The 24,723-nt window shown below is 36.6% G+C and overlaps 1 protein-coding gene across 2 annotated transcripts; it reads left to right on the top strand.

Annotated features, from left to right (window-relative positions):
- The first annotated feature begins 2,633 nt into the window (after window positions 1–2,633).
- Window positions 2,634–5,267, top strand: LOC104227159 (small ribosomal subunit protein uS7-like). 2 transcript variants are annotated; one of them, XM_070162360.1, is made up of 5 exons: window positions 2,634–2,734; window positions 2,818–2,933; window positions 3,983–4,254; window positions 4,681–4,884; window positions 5,003–5,267. In XM_070162360.1, exons 2-5 carry the CDS (start codon window positions 2,832–2,834, stop codon window positions 5,055–5,057), a joined length of 633 nt encoding a protein of 210 aa, XP_070018461.1. In that variant the 5' UTR covers window positions 2,634–2,734; window positions 2,818–2,831; the 3' UTR covers window positions 5,058–5,267. The 2 variants fall into 2 exon arrangements, with proteins under 2 accessions (XP_070018461.1, XP_070018462.1); XM_070162361.1 differs by having other exon boundaries at window positions 2,652–2,734; window positions 2,821–2,933.
- The last annotated feature ends 19,456 nt before the right edge of the window (window positions 5,268–24,723 follow it).

Genomic DNA, 24,723 nt, shown 5'->3' with positions numbered 1-24,723 from the left:
TGCAAGTTCAAAAATAAGAAAATCAAAATAGAACTTGTAAATTAATTTGAAGTATTATTGTGCAATAAAAATATGAAATGAAAGCCTTTGAAGTTTGATCCTTACATATTGGTCTTATTAAATAGTTGTATGTAGCCACTTAATTTCGATTTTCAAATTTAACACTTTAAATTTAAAAGTTTAATTTTATGTCTTAAAATACTTATTTTATTATTTAGAAGTTTGCAAACACTTAAGTATCAATTACATTGAATAAGAAAACACAATAAACAAAAATATATATATAAACTCGACTCGGTTCGAACCGGATAAGCTCAAACATGGATGGGCCCAATAGATTCCGAATTTTCCCAGTCGATTACTAGCCCGGAACCCCATCCCACTAACCAGTCGGACCCACTGTCCGTACGTGCTATTTTTTTCGTGACCAGCTCGGTCCAGCCTGTCCGATAAACACATATAACATGAATTGTATGATAATTGTATTTGAATTGTATCAAATACATCAATGCCTAAAATATAATTGTATCTAACTTGTACCTAGCACATTAGTACCCAGAAGCATACCTGATACAATACTAATAAATTAATATACAATTATCATATATTTGTGATACAAACTGTGAAATTGGTCACGAACTTACCAGTATTTTAAAAGGCGTGGGTGTAAATTGAAGCATTTTACATATGCCTCAGCGAGGCATAAGCCCCGAGGCATGGAGCGTAAGCCCCATAGGTGTTTAATTTTTAATATTTTATAAAATAAAATAATTATAGTAACTATTTATAAACAGGTATATATATATATATATATATATATATATATATATTCAAAACAATCTATTATACGCTACTTAGAAGCACAAGTAACTTGAGTCGAAAAGAATAAAGATTTCTACATGGAGGAAGAAAAAGGATGACTAATGTACTTGCAATTTGAACTTTGAACTTCCTGCTATGAAGGAGAATGAAGTTCTCTTTGTATTTGTAAAAAAACAAAAATTGAATATTCATTCTTTTGGGAGATATTAGCAGACTAACAAACAAAATAAAGAATTGGAAAAGACCATGAATTAGGACTCAATCAATTAAAAAGGTATTGACTTTTAAATTTAATACATTTCAGTTTCTTTTTAAAACTTTTGAGAATTTGGGCATTATATAAAGGACTTATCTAATAAATTTTGTTTTAATTTTGAGAAAGTCTTTGGGGCTTACGCCTCACTAAAAAAATGCGCCTCAAATACTCGGGCGTATGCCCCGATTGCTGGGCGTACACTCTTGAGACTTTCTCCCCACACCATCACCTCGGGACGTTTTTGGTGTGCCTCGCCCCAGGGCTTGCCCCGGGGCTCGGCCTGGAAACGCCTTTTAAAATACAGGAACTTACAACTGATCGTAATAATATACAATAAATATAGAATTATCATACATTTATAATTCAATTCCTACAATAGTTATGATACAAATACAATTATAATACAATCGCAATGTATTTCTGAAAAATTCTGATACAATTATGATCTTAATCTTCTTCAAGTTTTAATCACTACACTAAAAATTGTAATATAACATCATATTATAATTGTACTAACGCGCCTCAAACACTCGGGCGTACGCCCCGATTGCTGGGCATACACTCTTGAGACTTTCTCCCCACACCGTCGCCTCGGGACATTTTTGGTGCGCCTTGCCCCGGGGCTCGGCCTGAAAACGCCTTTTAAAATACTAGAACTTACAACTGATCGTAATAATATAAAATAAATATACAATTTATAGTACAATTCTTGCAATAATTATGATACAAATACAATTATAATACAATCGCAATGCATTTCTGAAAAATTCTGATACAATTATGATCTTAATCTTCTTCAAGTTTTAATCACTTCACTAAAAATTGTAATATAACATCATATTATAATTGTATTAATATTGTATCAAGTATTGTTTTTGGTATTGATGTATCATATACAAGTCACATACAATTCTGATACAATTGTTATATAATTCTAAAACAAACCTGATACAATTATCATATAATTTAAATTTTTTACCTACCAGTGAAGAGCATCTGCAAATGGAAGTTCACACCCGTAAGATTTTAGTGAAGAGATAGCAATTTGGGAAGATTTCTATAAAAAAAATCATATAAAGCAAGAATGTAGAGTTGAACGAGTTATATAAGAAGAGGGATGCATTTGAATTTTGTTAATGTATAAAATATAAATCAAGTGGACCACTTCAACAGAAAATAAATGCTAGGATAAAAGGAATAATTCATCATCTTACAATTACTTTAGAGGATTTAGACTTTTAGAAAGCTGAAGCTGAATGATGCGGAGAATTGGGTGGGTGGGTGGGGGTTACAGTTTAATCTTTAAATTTAAGAAATCTTTCTTTTATCATGATTTTGTATACAAATAGTAAATATAAATACACAATGTAATTTTTAAGGAATATAAAGAAAAGTGCTAAATAGATTTCTAATATGGAATAGTATAGCTAGGTAAAATTCCATAAAAAATCGACTTGCAGTAATTGGATTTGGGCTGGACGACAAAGTCGGATCCAAGACATAGCAGAGTAGAAAGCCCAATATATATTGGGCCGAACTATCACATTATAGCCTTGCCCCCTTCCCCGAAACCCTACTATAAAGTTTCTAGGGCTTTAACACATTCCACTCTCTGATACAACAGCAGCAGGAAAGACTCCTCCCGTAAGGCGTAAGGTGAGCGGCTCCCTCCTTCTATCTGTATATACAAACACAAAAATACTGCGAAATGCATTGTTCTAACTGTTAAATTTGTGCAGCAGGTGAAGAAAAAATGGACGCAGGTGTAGTAGCCGCCCCAGTAGACGCAACCGCAGAGAATAAGATTCACAGCGATGTTATGCTTTTCAATCGCTGGACCTACGACGATGTCCAGGTACCTAAATAAAGCTCATTTTCCTCACAGCGACATGTCTATATCTGCTAATAACTCTTTCCTTTGCACGTTTTATTTCATTGTATTTGCACAGGGAAAATTACAGCTTGTAGCACCTGAATATCTAAATTTTGAAATTTGAAAAGTCACCTAGATCCAAGCTGAATGTACTTTTTGTCTTCTTATCATACACGGAAAATTGCTGCTTATAGAGCTTGAGTACCAAAACTTTGAAATTTGAAGAATAAACTAATCTAGCTTGATAATTTGTTACATTGACTTTCCATAAACGGAAAACAGAAAACTGATTTTTCAACTTATAGGGCCAGGATAAAAAAAGACTTGCAGTAGGATAGTAATCTCCCAGATGCAGCAACAAACAACTAGACTTGAATCCCAAGCAAGTTGGGCTGGCTATATGAACTCTCGCTATCTAAGTTGCTCCACATTTTATATCTAGCAGGACTAAGAGATTCCTAAGGATCATTGGACTTATAGTGAACTTACTAACATGACTAAGACTTGACTTTAGCAAATTGGTATCTTCTAATAGATTTTATCTTCCACTGCCATATTTTCACTAGTTTGCATTGAATCCAAGAGATTATAGGACTTTTGAGACTACTTCTATGTGATTTTAAGTTTACATGTTCCTTTTAGAATGTTGCACTCCTATAGACTGGGGCCAGATAGCCAAATAAGCTAATTCGGTGGGGAGAGGTATTAGGAGGGCAAATATTATGGGCTATATTTTTTAGCTGGTTATTCCCTGAAATAGAAGGAAAAGCTGTTGCTACTCAGTAAAAGTGTAATTCTTTCTCAATAACATTCTGGAGTGGAGAACATTGGGTTTAATGCAGACTCTGGAGAGAGCTAGAGAGGGTGAGAAAATTAAGTGGGCTAACTAAATACTAAGGTGATTGTTACTTCTGTTTCTGCCTTTTTTAATTGAGTATTATTCTTAAGTTCCTCTATTAGCGAGGCTGAAGCTTATCTTAAATGCAATTTGAAAGATTTTTCCTTAACTATGATCTCACTTTTTGGTGAAGATCAATGACATCTCTGTTGAGGATTACATCACAGCAACTGCTTCCAAGCATCCAGTTTATATGCCACACACAGCTGGTAGATACCAGGCTAAGCGTTTCAGGAAGGCCCAGTGCCCAATTGTTGAGAGGCTCACCAACTCTCTTATGATGCATGGACGGAACAACGGAAAGAAGCTAATGGCTGTCCGCATCATCAAACATGCAATGGAGATCATTCATTTGTTGACTGACCAGAACCCAATTCAAGTCATTGTTGATGCCGTCATTAACAGGTGCACACTGATGATTGGCGCTTAATTCATTCACATATTCTTCAATCTTTTATTTTTGTTTTATTTTAAATGGGGTTAACAGTGGGCCCATTGTCAAATGCTTCAGTATTTTCAGATATTGGTTTGGCCGTTCTATATTTACAAATACTGAAATTTGAGTATCCCAAATGCTGCTGGATGATTTTAAATACTAGTTTGAGGAGTATCTCAAATAAAATAATGAATTTACTCACAAATCTTCAACTTTCTTAAACATCTTTTCTAGGTGTAGTTCGTGTCTTAAATACAACTTCAACTTTCGAATACTCTTTTTAAACTTCAACTTTAAATACTTTTTTTTTCCAACTTCAACCAAATATTGTTCAAATACCCTACTGATACATCTGTCTCACTGATAGCTTTGTCTTCTCCATTTGATCATATTAGTGGGCCAAGGGAAGATGCAACTCGTATTGGTTCAGCTGGTGTTGTGAGGCGTCAGGCTGTTGATATTTCTCCACTTCGCCGTGTTAACCAGGCCATTTATTTGTTGACAACTGGTGCACGTGAGAGTGCTTTCAGGAACATCAAGACCATAGCTGAGTGCCTTGCAGATGAACTCATCAATGCTGCCAAGGGTTCTTCAAATAGGTAAAAGGCTTGAGATTTTGAGTGTATACTTGATTGGTTCACCTTTCTTTCCAACTCAGTTTCTTTGGATATGTACGCCTTTATTACTTACTCCTGTGAATGATTTTTGTTTCTGCAGCTATGCCATTAAGAAGAAGGATGAGATTGAAAGAGTTGCCAAGGCCAATCGTTGAGAGGTTGACATTGGAACAGAATTTACAAGGCAGTTTTGGGTTATGCTGTTTTCTCATTTCTGTTTTCGTTTAGCACTATAGTCTCGTGGAAATGAAAGTGGATCTGAGTAGCACCACAGCTATTGCATGTCGATTTTAATTTCTTAAGAGTTTTTTGCTTGTTGAAACTTGATATGCTTGGTATTGTTATAGATGTTACAATTTGAATTCCTTGGGGATCTGATTAGCAGCACCTACTATTTCTTGTGGATTTTAATTTCTCAGTATTCTCTTCTTTTAGGTAAACTGTGAAGACATGCCCAGTAGCATGTGCATTTTAATTTGGTGATAACTATCCTCAATAACCATTTGGTCATTTCTTAAGCATCTGCGTGCTATTGTTGTATGGATGCTCTTAGATGTACTCGTTGGTCCCAATAATTATGTGCGACTGAGAAAATTAATTAAAGAAATTAGGGATAATTGTAGAGACTTTTGAGGTTTTGCTTCATAACGATTACTTTACCTTTTTTATGATACTAGATTTAGGATACGCCTGCACCCTATAACAAAACCCTATAACAATGTGTATATCTTTTTAAAAGAATAAGATCTTAAAAATAAAGATTAAACAAAAATATTAACTCTTGAAAATGACCAATATTTATCATATATTATGTGTCCCCTTTTTTTGATTTAATTTCGTATTAAAATTATGTATGATTTAAATTTAAAAACACCAAAGAATAAAAAAAATATGAGCAAAATTTATTTATAGTCACTCGGGCCAAAGTTATATCTCCTGGTAGCCACAAAATGAAAATAATAATAACGGCTAGCAACTGAAAAACCTGAAAGTGCGCCAAATTTCCTAGATACCTGCTTCTTAAATGAGCAAATTCATTTTTAGCCACGTGGATGAAAGTTATGTCACCCGGTAGTCACAAAATGATCCTATACAAGTTACAACCTAAAAATAATAATAATGGCTAGCAATTGTAAAACCTGAAAGTAGGGCCCACAAAATGATCCTATACAAGTTACCGCCTAAAAATAATAATAATGACTAGCAATTGTAAAACTTGAAAGTAGGGCTGGGCATAATTTGGTAAATACCGAACTATCATATCGAAATCGAAAATTTTGGTATACGGTATTTTGGTATTTGGTTTAAGTTTTTTAAGAAATTGGTATTAGGTATGGTATTTGGTATTTTAAAATAAAATACCGAAATAACGATACCATACCGAAATATATATTACATTACACAAAACACATATTATCAGTTATAACATAAATATAAAAAATCCAAAATTTTACTTTCCGTTATTCTCAAAGTTCATCAATTAACTCTAAACAAGTAACAAGACATTTGTAATGATCAAATATTCTTTTATATACAATTTTCTTTATTTGGGTCGATAATTGCTAGTTTTGGACAAATTTTTTGTCAACAAACATTTTCAGTTTTGTATTTTTGAGTACTTTAATTAAGAAAATTAGAATGTATGGCTCTATGCACTAGTTAGTATTCAAACCGAATAAATCGAAGTTACCGAACCGAATAAACCGAAATCGAAAGGAGAAAAACCGAACCATACCGAATTTAATTAGATACGGTATTGGTATAGGATTTTAAGAAACCGAATATCGAAAATACCGAATAGAAATGTCTAAATATCATTCCGTACCGACCGACGAACACCCCTGCCTGAAAGTGCAGCAAATATCCTAGATACCTGCTTCTTAAATTGCCAAATATTATTGAGTTTGGTCATACATATAAGTACGCTTAGTTGTTGCACCTTATCACACTATCACTAACAATCTATCATTACAGGTTGCAACTCGAAAAGCAATTTTCCCAAATTGTAAAACCTATCTACTACAGTAAAAAGGCACTAAGGAAAGTAATTTAACCAAGTTGCTCGCCTAGAAGATTATTCTCGAATTGTTATGAATAGTTTGTACATTGAATACTACTTTAGATACTACATTAGATGTTATATTGGATGTCCATATTGTGAATAACTTAAAGATTAAATTTCCTACTTTATGTGTATCATCTTTACTTTTTATGCCTATAAAAGGCCATGTAATTGCAATAGAAAAATACACTAAAGTGAAAGAAGAAAACACTTATCCCTTCTTTCTATCTCTTCTTATTTACATTTTACTGCATTGCTTTTATTTTATAACACGTTATCAGCACGAAACTCTAATTTTATTCTTAACTCCCGCTAAGTTGAGCCATATTTTATTAAGGTATATATCATTATAATCATCTTATTTATGGCAGTACATATCATATGCTCACTGTTTGCAAATTACTTGTGCGCTTGGGCATCTTCAATAGTTTAAGTACATTGCAGTGATTAAATAAGTATTTCCTTCCGTGCTCAACTCTTAGAGGACCTCAAAGTCATCAAACTAGTTATGCACTAATGTCATGGACTCCCTGGATCAAAACACATCTTTAAGGCATTTTGAAGAACTGTGAGAAATGAATTGACAAGCAATAATTTTATAGTTTAATTACTTTATATTTATTGGAACATATAAATAATGTTAGTCACGTTCAATTCTATTAACACATATATATATCAATAATATAAAATGAAATGAAACAAGTATGTAATTTCTACTTTATGGCAAGAATAAAATGAAATAGTAGATTGTTAACATGATATAGCTCTATTTTCATTTCTTTCACCTTAATCGTTTTGTTTTTCATTAATTATTTATTATTATAATTATTTCTCTAACTTATTCATCTTTTATGATAGTTTTACTATGTCAAATTTATCAAAACTTGAATTTGTGGCACTTGACATCACCGGGAGGAACTATTTATCATGGGTTCTTGATGCTGAAATTCACCTTGATGCTAAAGGTCTTGGAAATACTATTATACAAGGAAATGAAGCATCAAATCAGGATAAAGCGAATGCCATGATTTTCCTTCGTCATCATCTACATGAAGGGTTAAAAAATGAATATTTAACCGTAAAGGATCCACTTGAATTATGGATTAATTTGAAGGATCGATATGACCACCTAAAACTTACGGTATTACCGAAAGCTCGGTATGAGTGGATACATTTAAGGTTGCAAGACTTTAAAACCGTAAGTGAGTATAATTCTGCTATCTTTAAAGTAAGTTCTCTATTAAAATTATGTGGAGACACTATCACATATGATGACTTATTGGAAAAAATATTTTCTACTTTTCACGCTTCAAATGTGGTGCTACAACAATAATACCGAGAAAAAGGTTTTAAGAAATATTCTGAGTTAATCACATGCCTACTTGTGGCTGAGCAGAATAATACTCTATTAATGAAAAATCATGAAACCCGTCCCACTGGGTCAGCTCTATTTCCGGAAGTGAATGCTGTAGCAACATATGATAAGTTTGAAAGAAAACAAAATAATTACCGTGGTCGTGGACATGGTCGTAAACGTGGATGTGACAGGAGGCGAAACAATTATCGTCATTATGGTGGAAATAAATTGGAGAACAATAAGAGTTCTCAAATTAATCATTCAAAAGGTAAAGTTAGTATGTGTCACCGATGTGGTATGAGAGGTCATTGGGCACGCATTTGTCATACGCCAGAATATTTTGTCAAACTTTATCAAGCCTCCCTCAAGAAAAAAATAATAATGTGGAGGCACACTTGACCTTTTAGAATAATGATGATGAAGCAGGTCCCTCAAATAAATATGATTCTAAGGCACATCTTGCATATAAGATGATGATTTTTAAGGCCTAACAAATATTACTCATTTAGAAATTGGAGACTTCTTTGAGGATATTGACTAAAGAACTAATCATCTTACTGGGGAATGAAGCTATAAAAGTTGTTATTTTTATGTTTGCAACTAGTTTATTTTTCTTGAGTGTATTTTTCTAATGCATCATGTGTTGCTAGTTTCTATATTCCTAATGTATTTCTTAATGTTTTTTTTTCTGCTTGTTTTTCATATTTCTTATGATGTATTATTTGTCTTTTTTTATGAAGAATATGAAAATTCCCTAGTCTTCAGTTGGACTCAAGATTAATAAAGATGATATATGTCTTCTGGATAGTGCTACAACACACACTATTTTAAAAGATAAGAGATATTTCTCTTATTTGGTAATGAAAGAAGTGAATGTTAATACAATATCCAGTAGTACAATATTAATTGAAGGTTCTAGAAGAGTCAATTTATTACTACCAGGAGGAACAAATTTGGCTATTGATGAAGCACTATATTGTAGTAAATCTCAGAGAAACTTATTAAGTTTCAAAGATATTCACCAAAATGACTATCATATTGAGACTACAAATGATGAAAAGATTTAATATCTTTATATTACTACAATAATGTCCGGTAAGAAATATGTGCTTGAAATGTTACCTGCTCTTTCCTCCGGCTTATACTACACAAGTATTAGCGGGATTGAAACACATGCTGTAGTAAACAAGAAGTTTACTAATCAAGATAATTTTATTATTTGGCATGACCGGTTGGGCTATCCTGGTTCTAATATGATGCGTAAAATAATTTAAAATTCACATGGACATGCAATGAAGAATCAGAAGATTCTTCAATTTAAGGAATTCTCTTGTGCTGCATTTTCTCAAAGAAAATTAATTATTAGACCATCAACTATTAAAGTTAGTATGGAATCCCCTGCATTTCTGGAACGTATATAGGGTGATATATGTGTGCCCATTCACCCTCCATGTGGACCATTAAAATATTATATGGTTTTGGTAGATGCATCTACAAGATGATCACATGTGTTCTTACTATCAACTCGCAATATGGCATTTGCGAGATTGTTGGCTCAAATAATAAAGCTAAGAGCACAATTTCCAGATTATGCAATTAAGACAATTCGTCTTGATAATGTTGGTGAGTTTACATCCCAAGCCTTTAATGATTATTGTATTTCAACTGGGATAACAATTGATCATCCGGTTGCTCATGTTCATAACAAAATGGTCTAGCAGAATCATTGATCAAACGCCTCCAATTAATTGCTAGACCAATGCTTATGAGAACAAAACCTCCCATTTCAGTATGAGGTCATGCTATTTTGCACGCAGCAGCAGTTATACGGATAAGGCCCACAAGTTATCATAAAGTCTCTCCATTGCAATTGGCTTTTGGTCCGGAGCCAAATATTTCCCATCTTAGGATCTTTGGTTGTGCGATATATATTCCAATTGCTCCACTACAACGCACAAAGGTGGGTCCTCAAAGAAGGTTGGGGATATATGTTGGATATGAATCTCCTTCTATTATAAAATATCTAGAGCCGATGACTGGAGATTTATTTACGGCAAGATTTTCTGATTGTCATTTTGATGAATCAATATATCCAACATTAGGGGGAGAAAATAAGCAGTTGAAAAAGAAGATAGATTGGAATGCATTATCACTGTCTCATTTAGATCATCGAACAAATCAATGTGAACAAGAGGTTCAAAAGATTATTCGTTTACAAAATATTGCAAATCAATTGCCAGATGCATTCACTGACCTACCAAGGGTGACTAAGTCACATATTCCAGCTGCTAATCCTCCAATTCGAGTTGATATCCTGGCAGGACAATTAATTAAAGCAAATGAGTCTAAGCCATGCTTGAAACGTGGTAGACCAATCGGTTCTAAAGATAAAAATCCTCGAAGAAGAAAAGGAGCAAGTGATCAAAGTGAACATAACACAGAGGTAGTGGCTCAAGAAGATCCCCAAGACGTAACAAATGATAAGACCTTAGGGGAGGTCCAAGTACCTAAAAATAATGAAAATGAAGAAATATCAATAAGTTACGTCTCAACCGAGAAAAGATGGAACCGAAATAATATTGTTATCGATAACATTTTTGCTTATAATGTTGTTGTTGAAATAATGCCAGTAGGGTATAAATGGGTTTTTGTGCGAAAACGAAATGATAAAAATGAAGTCGTTACATATAAAGCACGACTTGTGGCACAAGGGTTTTCCTAAAAGCCTGGAATTGATTATATGGAGACATATTCTCCTGTAGTGGATGCTATCACCTTCAGGTATCTCATAAATATGGCAGTGCAAGAAAAACTTGATATGCATCTAATGGATGTTGTTACAGCCTATTTGTATGGATCATTAGACAACGAAATTTTTATGAAAGTACCTGAGGGATTTAAAGTGCCAGAAGCATATAAAAGTTTTCGAGAAACTTGTTCAATAAAGCTTCAGAAATCTTTATACGGATTGAAACAATCAGGTCGTATGTGGTACAATCGCCTGAGTGAATACCTGTTGAAAGAAGGGTACAAGAATGATCCAATTTGTCCTTGTGTCTTTATAAAAAGGTCTGGATCTGAATTTGTTATAATCGCTGTGTATGTTGATGATTTAAATATCATTGGAACTCCTGAGGAGCTTCCAAAAACAGTAGACTGTTTGAAGAAAGAATTTGAAATGAAAGATCTTGGAAAGACAAAATTTTGTCTTGGTCTACAAATTGAGTATATGAAAGATGGAATATTTGTCCATCAATCAACATACACCGAAAAGATTTTAAAGCGATTCTATATGGATAAAGCACATCCATTGAGTACCCCGATGATTGTGAGATCACTTGATATAAAGAAAGATCCATTCCGACCTCATGAAAATGATAAAGAGCTTCTTGGTGCCGAAGTACCATATCTTAGTGCAATTGGGACATTAATGTATCTTGCCAATAATTCCCGACCAGATATAGCTTTCTCAGTAAGCTTATTGGCAAGATTTAGTTCTTCGCCAACACAAAGACACTGGAATGGTATTAAACATATATTCAGATACCTCCAAGGGACCATTGATATGGGTTTATTTTATTCAAATGAATCCAAGCCATCATTGATTGGTTATGCAGATGCAGGATATTTGTCTGATCCACACAAAGGTCGATCTCAGACATGCTATTTATTTACAAGTGGAGGTACAACCATATCTTGGAATTCGACAAAACAAACTATGGTTGCTACTTCTTCAAATCATGTAGAGATAATAGCCATTCACGAAGCAAGTCGAGAATGCGTTTGGTTCCAACAATATTGTATGAAGACAATACTGCATGCATAGCTCAATTGAAAGGAGGATATATCAAAGGAGATAGAACAAAACACATTTCACCGAAACTCTTTTTCACTCATGATCTTCAGAAGAATGGTGAAATAGATGTACAACAAGTTCGTTCAAGTGATAATTTGGCTGATCTGTTCACTAAGGCATTACTAACCTTAATATTTAAAAAGCTGATATATAAGATTGGAATGCGTCGTCTTCGAGACATTAAGTGATTTTTCATCAGGGGGAGTAACTACACGTTGCACTCTTTTCCTTAACCAAGGTTTTGTCCCACTGGTTTTTTCTGGTAAGGTTTTTAATGAGGCAACAAGCAATGCATATTATAAATAACTATGTACATCCCAATATTTTTTTTATAAGTTTTTAATGAGGCACGTTATCTTACATGGACATCCAAGGGAGAGTGTTATGAATAGTTTGTACATTGGATACTACTTTGGATACTACATTGGATGCCCATGTTGTGAATAACTTAAAGATTAAATTTTCTACTTTATGTCTATCATCTTTACTTTTTATGCCAATAAAAGGCCATGAAATTGCAATTGAAAAATACACCAAAGTGAAAGAAGAAAACATTTCTCCCTTCTTTCTATCTCTTCTTATTTATATTTTACTGTATTGCTTTTATTTTATAACACGAATAATATTATTATCTTTGTAGAAAGTATAAGAAAAGAAGTCAATCCCTTAATGGATAATTTATTTTGTTGTGATAGTTTTTGGACATATTCAAGGAGTTTGGTATGTTATTACTACGGTGTCCAAAGGAAACCGACAAACCGTACCAATTCAATAATTCGAGTCTAATCCAGAAAAAATAAAACAACTATGACTTGGTTTGGTGTTACGAAAAAAAGTGACCATAATTGGTTGTTTTGGTTTGGTTGTAACTAAAGAAAGTCAAACTGAAACCAAACCAACTCGACATTACATACATAATTTTTTTAGATATATTTAATATATAAATATACTTATTGTGATATAATTTATAAATATTTCTTAAAAGATTTCATAATTTTATATTTTGAGATATTATTTCAATGTTGGACTTAGAACTTTTGAATGTTCCAATAAGTTTTATAGTGTGACGACCCAGCTGGTCGTCTTAAGAATTAATGCCCTGATCTCCTATTAACTGCTTTCTCCAAGTTTATTTCTGCTAATTTGAATTGCCGGGATGTTCGGTTTTGAGTTTCGGAGAGTTTTGGGACACTTAGTCCCTAAATGAGAGTTTAAGTGTTGGAAAGTTGACCGTAGTCGGAATAGTGTGAAGGCGGCCTCAGAATGGAAATCTGATGGTTCCTTTAGCTTCGTTGGGTGATTTCGGGGTTAGGAGCGTGTTCGGATTGCGTTTTAGAGGCCCATAGCTAATTTAGGCTTGAAATGCCGAAAGTTGAATTTTTGAAGTTTTCGGTTCGATAGTGAGATTTTGATTCGAGGTTCGGGATGGAATTCCGGGATATGGAGTAGCTCCGTAGTATTTAATGTGACGTGTGTGCAAAATTTCGGGTCTTTCGGACGATATTTGATAGTCTTTTTGATCGAAAGTGTGTTTTTAGAGTTTTTGGAATTCTTAAGCTTGAATCCGATGAAAAGTAGGTGTTTTGATGTTGTTTTAGCGTTCCGAAGGTTGGAACAAGTTTGCATGATGTTTTAGGATTGGTTGGCAGGTTTGGTTGAGGTCCCGGGGGCCTCGGGTGTGTTTCGGATGCTCAACGGGTCATTTTGGAACTTGTAGAATTGCAGAAAAATCTGATATTTGGTTTCCTTCATCGCGTTCGCGACCTTTTCTTCGCGTAGTGTATTTTTGGTGGGTATTTAATTTGTTCTTCGTGATCGCATGACTTGGTTCGCGATTTTGGAAGCCTGTCCCTTCCTCCTTTGCGTTCACATTACCTCTTTTGCATAGTAGAGATATGGACTAATGGCCTTTTACCCTTTGCGTTCGCGTGGCCTTGTTCGCGAACACGTAAGCCCGCCCTTTTCCTTCTTCGCGATCGCGTGACCCATCTCGCGTTCGTGTAGCCCAGTTCAGGAGCCCTCAAATTTTACTCTTCGCGATCGCGGGTCTCCTTTCGCGATCGCGATGTACAAATACCTGGGTAGATTTCTTAAAATCCCAATTCGAGGGTTTAAGCCTATTTTCACATTTTCGAATTTGAAAGCTCGGGAGGGACGATTTTTGAAGACTTTTGCACCTGGGTAACTTGGGTAAGTGATCTCTACCCAACTTAGATCAATTTCCATGATTTCTAACTTAAATTTAGTCTTTAAATTTCGAATATTGGTGGAAAATTTGATAAACTTCATAGGCTGAATTATTGAGTTTTGATTGGGTTTTTGACACCGATTTGAGAGATTCTTATATGGTTAGACTTGTGAGTAAATGAGTGTCCGGAATATATAATTTTTACCCGATTCCGAGACGTGGGCCCGAGGAGCATTTTGGTCATTTTACATAATTTCGCGTTAGCTTAGAATTTAATCATAGAATCAGTTACTTAAGGTGTTATTTATATAATGCAAATGAATTTAATAGATTAGGGCCATTTGGAGTCGAGACGCATGGCAAAGACGTGGTGTCGGGTTGTTTTTGAGCTGGTTCGAGGTAAGTGGCTTGTCTAACCTTGTGTGGGGAACCTTCCCCCTAAGATATGATATTTGATAATTGAAATGCCTTGTACGTGAGGTGGCGAGTGCGTACTTGAGCTAATTGTTGAAAACCCGGTTTTACTTTAAGTATTTAAACTGAGTTCCTTTCCTTCCTATTTTATTTTACTTGCAAACTTAGCCTGTTGTTAGTTAGAAAAGCATGCTTAGTTGACTTAACTGCCTATTTGCTTAAACTGCCTTAATTGCATTACGTGAAACCTGTTAGGCTAGAATTAACTGTTTACTTGTACGAAGTTTGCATTTGATTTAATACTCTTGTGTTGCTGCTGTGTACCTTTAATTTGGGACTACGGGACCGTATCCCGGGAGATCCCCTGCACGAAATTATGATCTGGATTGAGGTGCGGGATACCAAGAGATCCTTGGCATGTATATTGAGGATACTGAGAGATCCTCGGGATACCAAGAGAACCCTGACATATATTGAGGATACCAAGAGATCCTCGTGATACCAAGAGATCCCTAGTGTATATATTGAGGATACCAAGAGATCCTTGGGATACCAAGAGATCCCCGGTTGTTATCCTTGTTGTGAGTGGTATTTCCTTGTGATTTGCCTTTATATTCTGTTTCCGTTATTGTACTCTTATTATCCTATATAGACTTTTACTGTAGCTTCTCAATTATATTGTTTATTTTATCCTATCATTTTATTATTTATTAACCCCAGTAGGGCCCTAACCTTCCTCGTCACTACTCAACCAAAGTTAGGTTTGGCACTTACTGAGCAACACTTCTTATTTGAGGTCGGTTTCATCAATTAAACCCCACCGCTTTTTTCTTTTTCTTTGCATTTTTCCTTGTTCTATTCTCCTTAGTACCCAAGTAATAAGCAAATTAGGTTTAGTTGTTGGACAAGACAATCTCTAACTGGAATATGTGTTGGAGCCTACGGTAGTACGGTTAGTTATGAAACTGTGATAGAAATGGTATGTTCCATGCGCTCCAGTGTAAAAGATATTTACGCAATCAATTCAGTTATTAGGCAATTACAGGAAAATCTCTAGATAAACACTAATTAATCATCTGGTAAAAATAGTAATTAACCTGCTATCACAGGTTGAAATTCATTGATCGTGTAAAAAATCCTTCACATTGTCAGTGCATATAACTTAAATTCTTTCGTAGAGTACAATGACTCGATCTTCTGTAAGCTACTAGTAGATTCTATCATCTTTTCCACATTGTATGCATCAATCAAGTTATACCAGAATTCTAAACTAAAATAAACTTCTCTGTTTTGAAACATGTATTGATGATGCCTTTCCTTTGAAACATCTGTGATTCCTATCCTTCCAAATAGGCCGTAAAACACATGCTAGAGTGGTCCTCCAGATTTCCTTCAACTCTTTGTTCCCTTTACAGCACATCCAACTACTTAGTAGCTCTTTTGTGGTTGCTGATGTCACCCACTTTTATCCCAAAAGTGTGCAGGAAAAGATTCCAAACAAGTTGATGATGATGAACGTCTCTCTCTAAAATCCTCCTCCTTCTCTCTAGGAAGAAGGTGAATAGTAATTCCGTCACTATTCACCGGACCATAACTCCGGCATCCGGCAAGGTAATATCCCAAGATTGGTCTTAAAAGAACCCCCCTTCTCTTAAAGAACAATCCCCAACTGGTTTCATCCTCAAATTCATAACCTATTTTTCTAGATCTTAAATTCTATTTCGCGATTTTCTGTAGCAAGCAGAATTTTCCAGATTTTGTTGTTATTTTCAGTTCTTCACGTCAATGATATGGTGACGTTTTGAGTAGCCATGGATGCTGTCGTCTCTCCCCAGTCTTTGGCTGTGGGAGATGTAAGCACGTGATTTTTGCTTCACGGACAATCGCTCCAAAAGAAAATAAAAATAGTGGCAAATGGCTTCGCTATACAATTTTTCGATCTTTCCGTAACATGTGTTGTTGGTCATTTGTGAGTCTGTCCATTTTGCATCTAGTCATTATCAAACAAAAATACAAAAATGCCTGTCGTTAAAAGAAAATTCAAAAAAATATATATGTATATGTGCATCGTTCGTTCTAGGCTTTTAGTTCACTTACTTAAATATTTTGTGATAATTGTGTTAAAATGTTGCATTGTTGTTTCATTTTAATTTCGTTATTTTATTTATTTTTGTTATTTTTATTTTTATTTTTTGTTTTAAAAGAAAAATGAAATTAGAAAACAAAGAGGGAAGGAAATCGGTTGGGCCCAAAAGAAATGAAACGAAAACAGGCCCAACCAGCACTGATCCAGTCCAAAACCGGCTGCCTAAGCAGCAATTCAAACGACGCCGTATGAGGGCGTTCGATCTGAGCCATCCGTCCAGGCCAATCCAACGGCTCAGGACCCCCTTCAGCAACCCGTGTTCAAACCCGACCCAATAACCAGTCTGACCCAACCCTTTACTTAAACCAAACGACCCCGTTTAACTACCAAACGACCCCGTCTCATTTCTCAGCATCAGATCTAAGCCGTTGAGATCATCTGATCTAACGGCTCAGATCCAATCAGCCTCCCCGTATATAAGCCTCCTATCATACCCCGCACCCCCTATACCAACCCCACCCTTCATCGTCCCCAAACTCAAACCTGAAACCCCCCGAACCCTAGCAGCCGCCCTAGTCTCCTTCGCTATTAAAGCCGGCGGCATGAACGCCGGTGGCCACCTCCTGAACACCCTAAGACCACTTCACTGTCCTAAACATGGATCTGCTATCCATTTGCCTCGAATCATCTTCTTTCGTCTCGAATCTTCATTTGAAGATTTGAGTCGAACCCGGAACTATGCCAAACCACCCCATCCTCATACCAGACACTCCCTGACCTTCCTCGTGACCAAACCAAGCTTGGTTTGGTCCGAATCTACCCACAACTCCTAAAAATCCAGATCTGAAAATCCAGACCTTAGAACACATGCACCTGGGGAAGCCGGCCGGTCTGGACAAGGGTTTGAGGTCTAATAGACCTTAATCAAGGTGTTCTCATGTGAGAACACCCTGATTAAAGTTTGTTCGGCCTCAAAAGTTCGAAGTTGAATCAGATTTGGGTCATTTTGATTTCAAACTTTGTCGGTAAGTTTTTCTTTCCCTTTTCGTTTATATTAACTGCTGATTAAGTCATTAGCATGCTTTGTGGTAATTGTTTGTTATTTTCTGATAGTTTCTTAATTTTCTTTCATCTCTGTAAAGACCTTTTATTTGGTCGATTGATTTTCTATGTGTATGTTCTGAATGTACTCTGTGATAAACATGATCGTCGATTAGTTTAATCGTCAGATAAGTTAACTCATATAGGCTCCAGTAATTGAACAAAAAATTGTCTGATGCCCTTTAGGTCCCTAAACGTATTGTTTATATGAGCGACTGATTATTACCTGTTATAATTAGTATAGTCGACTCGATAAATGTCGTCGATTAGTTTTCTATAACTAATGAATCGAATGAGCTAATAACGTCACATGACTAATTGAACTTTGCCACTGACCGAATGCCCCAGCATTGTTTGAAATGGTTTGTTTGCAGTGTAAAAATGACTGAAAAGGGTTAAGTCCAGGCAGTCTTGAATTTGAACTTTCATCAGTTCAAAAATGCCCTGATGCTGCAATGGGCAGGGCAGTAATAATCAAGGTTAAGCAGGGGTATTCTGGGGTGTTAAAAAGGGCAGAAAGATTAGTTTAAATGAGCTGACAAGTAGGGTACTAATTTGGGATTAAATTAATGCCAATGGGGGACCAGACCTAAGAGTATGGGAATTAATTGAATACTTAACTAAACCCATAACCCTTGATTAGAGTAATAAGACAGGGCATGGGGGCTGATTAAGGATTCCAAGAAAGATGCCTTTAGGCATGGGGAGTTAAGGGGTATGGGCAGTCTGCAAGTAGGAGGGAGGCAGCTTAGCTGCACTTGGTCATTTGGCTTATAAATAGGCCATTCGAGAACTTAAAGAGGGCTGGACTTTTGGTCTTGAGAAAAAGAGAAAACAAAGTGGAATTTTTAGTCTTAAGGCTGTAATTTTGAGTCTTGAGAAAGGTTTTGTGAGTTTAAAGAAAAAAAAAGGACTGAGAACATAAGAGAGTTTCCAATAGACATTGTAACCAAAACACTGCCTGAAAGTTGTATAAGAGTGCATATTGGTCAAGCTGTCTTGGCCAAGTTCTGTTGCTTGCATTAACTGAGTTGTTTGTGGTTATTGAACTGGTGGTTTTACTGCATTGAACACCCTTTTACTTCTGGTGTTTCATTACTCTTTTTCTGGGATTACTGGCTTGATACTCGACTATCTGCTAGTCCTTGTATTCTGGGAGACATTGTTGGTTGTCTGTGGCTGTGGAAAACACTTTGTTTGGTTGGTTGTTGCTGTGTTGTTGCTGTGTGTCTGCTGCTGCTGTATTCGTTGCATACTACTCAACTGATCACTCTCCTTCTTCCTTTCCTTTCCTTACCAGATACACAATTGATACCACCAATGTAACTGAGAGTTTGAGCATGAATGCAAAAGAGAGGACCTGCAGATTGTTTTTATATATACATGGATTGTTGTATTAAATGTCATGTAGTATATAATAGTTATATTTTCGTTTGGATAATAGAAGTAGCCTACATGCTTAGTATATCAATGTAGGTAAGTGAATGCTAGTCATATATGTATGCTGTTAGGTGAAAATATTCCCATTGCAATAAGTTGTATTTTAAACTTAGTCTGATGATGTAGTATATTCTCTAACGTAGGTCAAATAGGAAAACTACCCACTTTAGTTAAAATACTTTCCTCTTTTGTCAGATTGTCACATATAAATTGATAAACTCATTTATAGAACAAAGAACCAGTTCAGGGCCTCAACCTCATGAAGGTCGAGCCCAAATCGAAGCAAACCAAGTAGGCCCGCATCGAACAAGCAAGTGGCCCAGGTCTGGCCTATCACGCATGGGCTGGATTTGGGCCCATGATTATTTGTTCGGCTGACTGTACATGCAGCCTCATTTCTGATTTTCAAGCTTTTCTGAATGTTGTTACAAACAATTTGCAAACATGTAATTAATTAGGACTATCTACTGTTTTCAATTGATAGAGACAAACACGACAAGAAACGTAGTTGCTATAGGATATCCTTTTAAAAAATAAGAACGAGATGAGCCTCGATGAAAATAAACAAAACGCGCAGATGCGGGGCCCTTGTTAAATGTATATTATTGAAGCATTTAGTTTCCAGGACGGGTTGTTTAGTAAATCTCACAACCCTCCTAAAATAACAACATGTTAGTCTCTTTAGGATACGCTTTAATAAAACCTACCTTCTTAAACTCGGGTGCACATTTATGTGACCCAAATCCAAATCTTGACGGATTCGAAATGTATTTCTAATCACGGGTACATCGATTGTGACGTGGTCCGAAAGGCATATCCATGACGTCGCGAATTCCTTTTAAAAGTAGAACGAGACGAGCCTCGTCAAACAAAAAATGTACACAGCTGCGGGGCCCTCTAACTGTATGTATATTAAAACACTTAGAATTCGGGACATGCCGTTTAGCGAATTTTTTGGCCTTACCCAAAACAACAATACGCTAGTTGCTTTAGGCACGTCTTAATAATTTATTCTCCTTAATTCGGGTGCCCATTTATGTGACCCAAATCCAAATCTCAACCGAGTCGAAATATGTCAACAATCACGGGTGCATTGATGCAACGTGGTTCGAGATATGTTTTCACAACGTTAAAAGCCTTATAAAATAACAGTAAATGATAAAAGCGGCTTAAAAATTAAAATTTGCACATAAGTTCATATTGTATTTAAAAGCAGATAAATAAGCCAAATATAACAGTTAAGCGACCGTGCTAGAACCACGGAACTCGGGAATGCCTAACACCTTCTCCCGGGTTAATAGAATTCCTTATCCGGATTTCTGGTACGCAGACTGTAATATAGAGTCATTTTTTTCCTCGATTCGGGATTAAAATTGGTGACTTGGGACACCCTAAATCTCCCAAGTGGCGACTCTGAAATAATTAAACCAATCCCGTTTCGATTGTCCTTTAATTGGAAAAAACTCCCTTGCGCCCACTCGGGTGCGGAAAAAGTAGGTGTGACAGCTCTGGCGACTCTGCTGGGGATCGGAACCCAGAACCACTGGTTCAGGGTTCAAGAATTCGAGCTTAGAATAATTGTTATATTTGGCTTTATTATCTGATCTTTATTACATATTTTTGCATAATGTGCCAAATGTTGTTTTTACCGCTTTAATATTATCTGAACTGTATATAAACTGTGCCGAAACCCTTCTCTTCTTACCTCCGGGGAGAAGCTCGCAGGTCGAGACTCCCTATTCTGTTAGTGTCAATACCTAAAATAAGAAAGAGGTCGGACAAGTTACAAAGCCGGACGATCTCGCGGGTCCCCGGTACGTAGCCCCCTCCTCGACTCGAGTTGTCCGCTCGGGTACACAGTCTAGAACAAATACCCAGGTTACGAACCTAGAATAACTTGACTTCATGCCGGATCCCTAGTAGGAACGCTTATTTGCATCATGTTGCATTTGACTTAGGGGACTCAACACAGGGGTTGGGTCCGTCTAGGACAGGCAACCTGAAAAGAAAAGACCCCCCTGCTGCATCCCATTTGTTTTGCGCATTTATGTGCTTCGGTTCCGCATGCTGACCGGTTCCTAGAAAAGGAATTTTTTTTTACTTATTTTGGAATTGTCCTTTTATTGAAAATAAATTTTTTTTTATCACTTTCAAAATCAAAAAAAAAGAAAAGAAGAGAAAGGGTATTTATTTTAAATGTTGTTTCTTTCATAAATTCAAAAATGTTGTTTCTTTCATAAATTCAGACTAATAATCCAAATATTGCCAAAAATAATAATAAAAAAAAATATAAAAAAAAATATAATAACAATAATAAATATTTTCTTTAGCCTTTATCTCTCTTCATAATAATAAAGACACTTATTCTTGATTTCTAGATTTATTTGATTTTTTCTCTATTTATGATATGCCCGAACTACGCCGGTTTGATTCTCACCGGATGTGAGATACGTAGGCAACCCTCGTCGGGTTCAACCCCATTTTTTTTGCTAAAATAGCCAAAATCAATAAATAAATAATTTAAAAAAAAAAAAAAGATGTGTCGAATTTTAAAAGTCATAAATAAATTAGGTGATGCTGTTGTGTCATAAATAGCCGAATGTTCCCGAAAAGGGACGCCGGAAGGCTGACTTTGCATAAACAGCCACCTTTGGGTCTTGTTCAGCAGTTGACCCACACAGCCTTAAAATCTTCGTCCCCGAAGTGTTTAAAGGCCGTGTTCAAAACTTGATCCCCTTTGTAAAATATTTTTGAGTCAAGTCATTTTGTTAAAATCACCTTAATAAATGTGCAGGATGAGCACGATGCAAAATGAACATTTTTCAATAATGACCAAAATCCCTGTCAAGCTACGGCTATGGTGGAATGATCTAGGTGTTGAAGGACAAAATGAGGTCAAGAAATATCTGAAAGGTCTCGTGGGTTTGTTGGAAATCCAGCCTCGGGGAGATATCATAAGAGCTTTGGTTACCTACTGGGACCCGACGCACAATGTTTTCCATTTCTCTGATTTTGAACTCACCCCGACTTTGGAAGAAATGGCCGGGTACATCGGAAATGCTGAACTTCCGTTGAGGCAAAAATACTTGGTCGCCCCAAGAGTTGTCACGATACACCGGTTCCTAGATTCATTGAAGATACCCAGAACGGTCCACAACCCGGATCTGGCAGCCGGATTTTGTACTCTATGCTTTATATATGATAGATACGGTCATGAGGGGGGATTCAATAATCCAATCAACAAACTGTGCAGCAAAGGAGTTCGTCAGAAGTGAGACGAGCACAGACGGGTAGCGTTCATGATAATGTTCCTAGGCCTTCTGGTATTCCCAAGGAAAGATGGAAACATTGATTTGAAGATATCCGGGGTCGTCAGCACTTTACTCACACAAAGGGACGGTACTCTCGCACCTATGGTGGTGTCCGACATCTTTCGAGCTCTTACAGCTTGTAAAGCTGGGGGAGATTTCTTCGAAGGTTGTAACTTGCTCCTACAGATATGGATGTCCGAGCACCTCTGCCATCATTCCGAGATTTTGAGCCATGGTTCCCAGGAAAAGACCCGCATAGAAGAATCTTACACAAGAACCAAAGAGATCAGCTTGCCCAAAGGAGTCCTGGCATGGACCTCGTTCTTTCAAGCTCTTACTGCCAGCCAAATACAATGGACGTTGGGATGGTTGCCTGTTGATGAGATCCTGTATATGTCTGCAGCTAAAACTCATTTCTTACTAATGGGGCTTAAGAGCATTCAACCTTACGCACCCTGCCGAGTTTTGAGACAGTTTGGAAGATGCCAGACAGTACCTCATGAGGAAGATCTTAGCACTCAAGCACTTGAGATAAGTCGTGACGGACAGTTTCCAGAAGCGAAAATTCGCCAAGTCTGGAGTGAGTGTCAATATTTGAAATCAGATACTTACGTACGGGATCGGGCCAAAGGTGAGACGGCACCAGGTTACCTCGCGTGGTATAGAAGGGAATTTGAGCATGAAAGGCCAGCTAAGAGACCCCACATCCTGAATTTCGTTGAAACATCGCAAAAACAATGGGATTGGCTAGCAAAAGAAAGAAGCTATTGCGCCGAAATCAGTAGGTTGAAACAACAATTGGAAAGCTTGAAATATGAGCACAATGTGCAGGCTGCTGCCAATCTGGGAGAGCGGAACAGGTTAGTTCAGGAAAACAAAATGCTCAGATCCCAAATCCAACAGATAAGGATGAATGCGGATGAACAGCCAAGGCGTCGATCAGACGAGCAGCTGATAAAAAGGCTAAAAGGTGAAATCAGGGAATGGCAAGATGGTTTGGAGAAATCCGAAAGCGTCATAGCAGAGCTCAGGGCATAGTGGGATACACGAGTAAATAAGCATCGCCGATGCTTGAACCAAGTGAAACATGACCACGAGAAGACTGTTGCCAAAATAAAGAGAGAGATGGCTACACTTAAGTTTAAAGCAGTTAAGCGGGCCAGGGATTTCCAATTGGAGAGTAGATATTGTTACGACCTGTTGGCCCAAATGAAGACAGAAGTACGGCAGCTGAAGAATCAACATATACAAGACTCACAGGTGTTCAAGACGTGCAGTGATCAGATAAGACACCTACTCATAGAGAAGAAACAAGCCAGAGATAAGATCAGGGCCATTGCCCATGCCATCATCAGACGGTGTCGGCGGTGCGAAAACATGACATGCGTTACCGTTCTCCCAGCAGTGATGGGTTATGTCAAACAAACCATGCACGAGTTGGAGCAGCTCGAAAGGGATCTCGCACCTAGAACCGCGAAAAGGCCGAATGATGCCGCGCGGGTCCCTAAGTTGGAAAATTAACCTCTGGTCGAGTCTTGTTTTAGTTGAGCTTTGATGCTTTCCCACATGTTGTTTTCTATTTTTCTTTCAATCAAATAGGGTCAGAGAACCGTGGAGTCTGTACTGTTGCTATTTTGTTTGAAGCAATGTGTAATAGCAAATTTTGATAATGAAATTAAGTGACTCCGGAAGAATTTCTACGTGTCTTTACTTTGAGGCAGAACTACGCCTGGTCTGATTCACGCGGGGACGTGATACGTAGGCAATCCCCATAGGATTCGACCGATTTTAATAAAGAAAGAAAATAAAAATACAAAATAAATAAAACACAAGGTTTCCCAAAGTACTTTAAAAAGGGACGAATGAGCAAACCGGGATGACGCATGATGTTTGAGGCAAAGCATGTAGAAACGATTAACTGCATAGGTGCATTGCATCCTCTATGTGTTATGATCAAATCTGTTGAAATCTAACGCTAACAAGTTTGTTATTGTCTGATTCAGACA

The sequence above is a fragment of the Nicotiana sylvestris genome, chromosome 11, assembly GCF_000393655.2.
Source record: "Nicotiana sylvestris chromosome 11, ASM39365v2, whole genome shotgun sequence".
Lineage (NCBI taxonomy): Eukaryota > Viridiplantae > Streptophyta > Magnoliopsida > Solanales > Solanaceae > Nicotiana > Nicotiana sylvestris.
The sequence above is the reverse complement of the archived record's forward strand: the minus strand, read 5'-3'. Positions and strand labels throughout refer to the sequence as shown.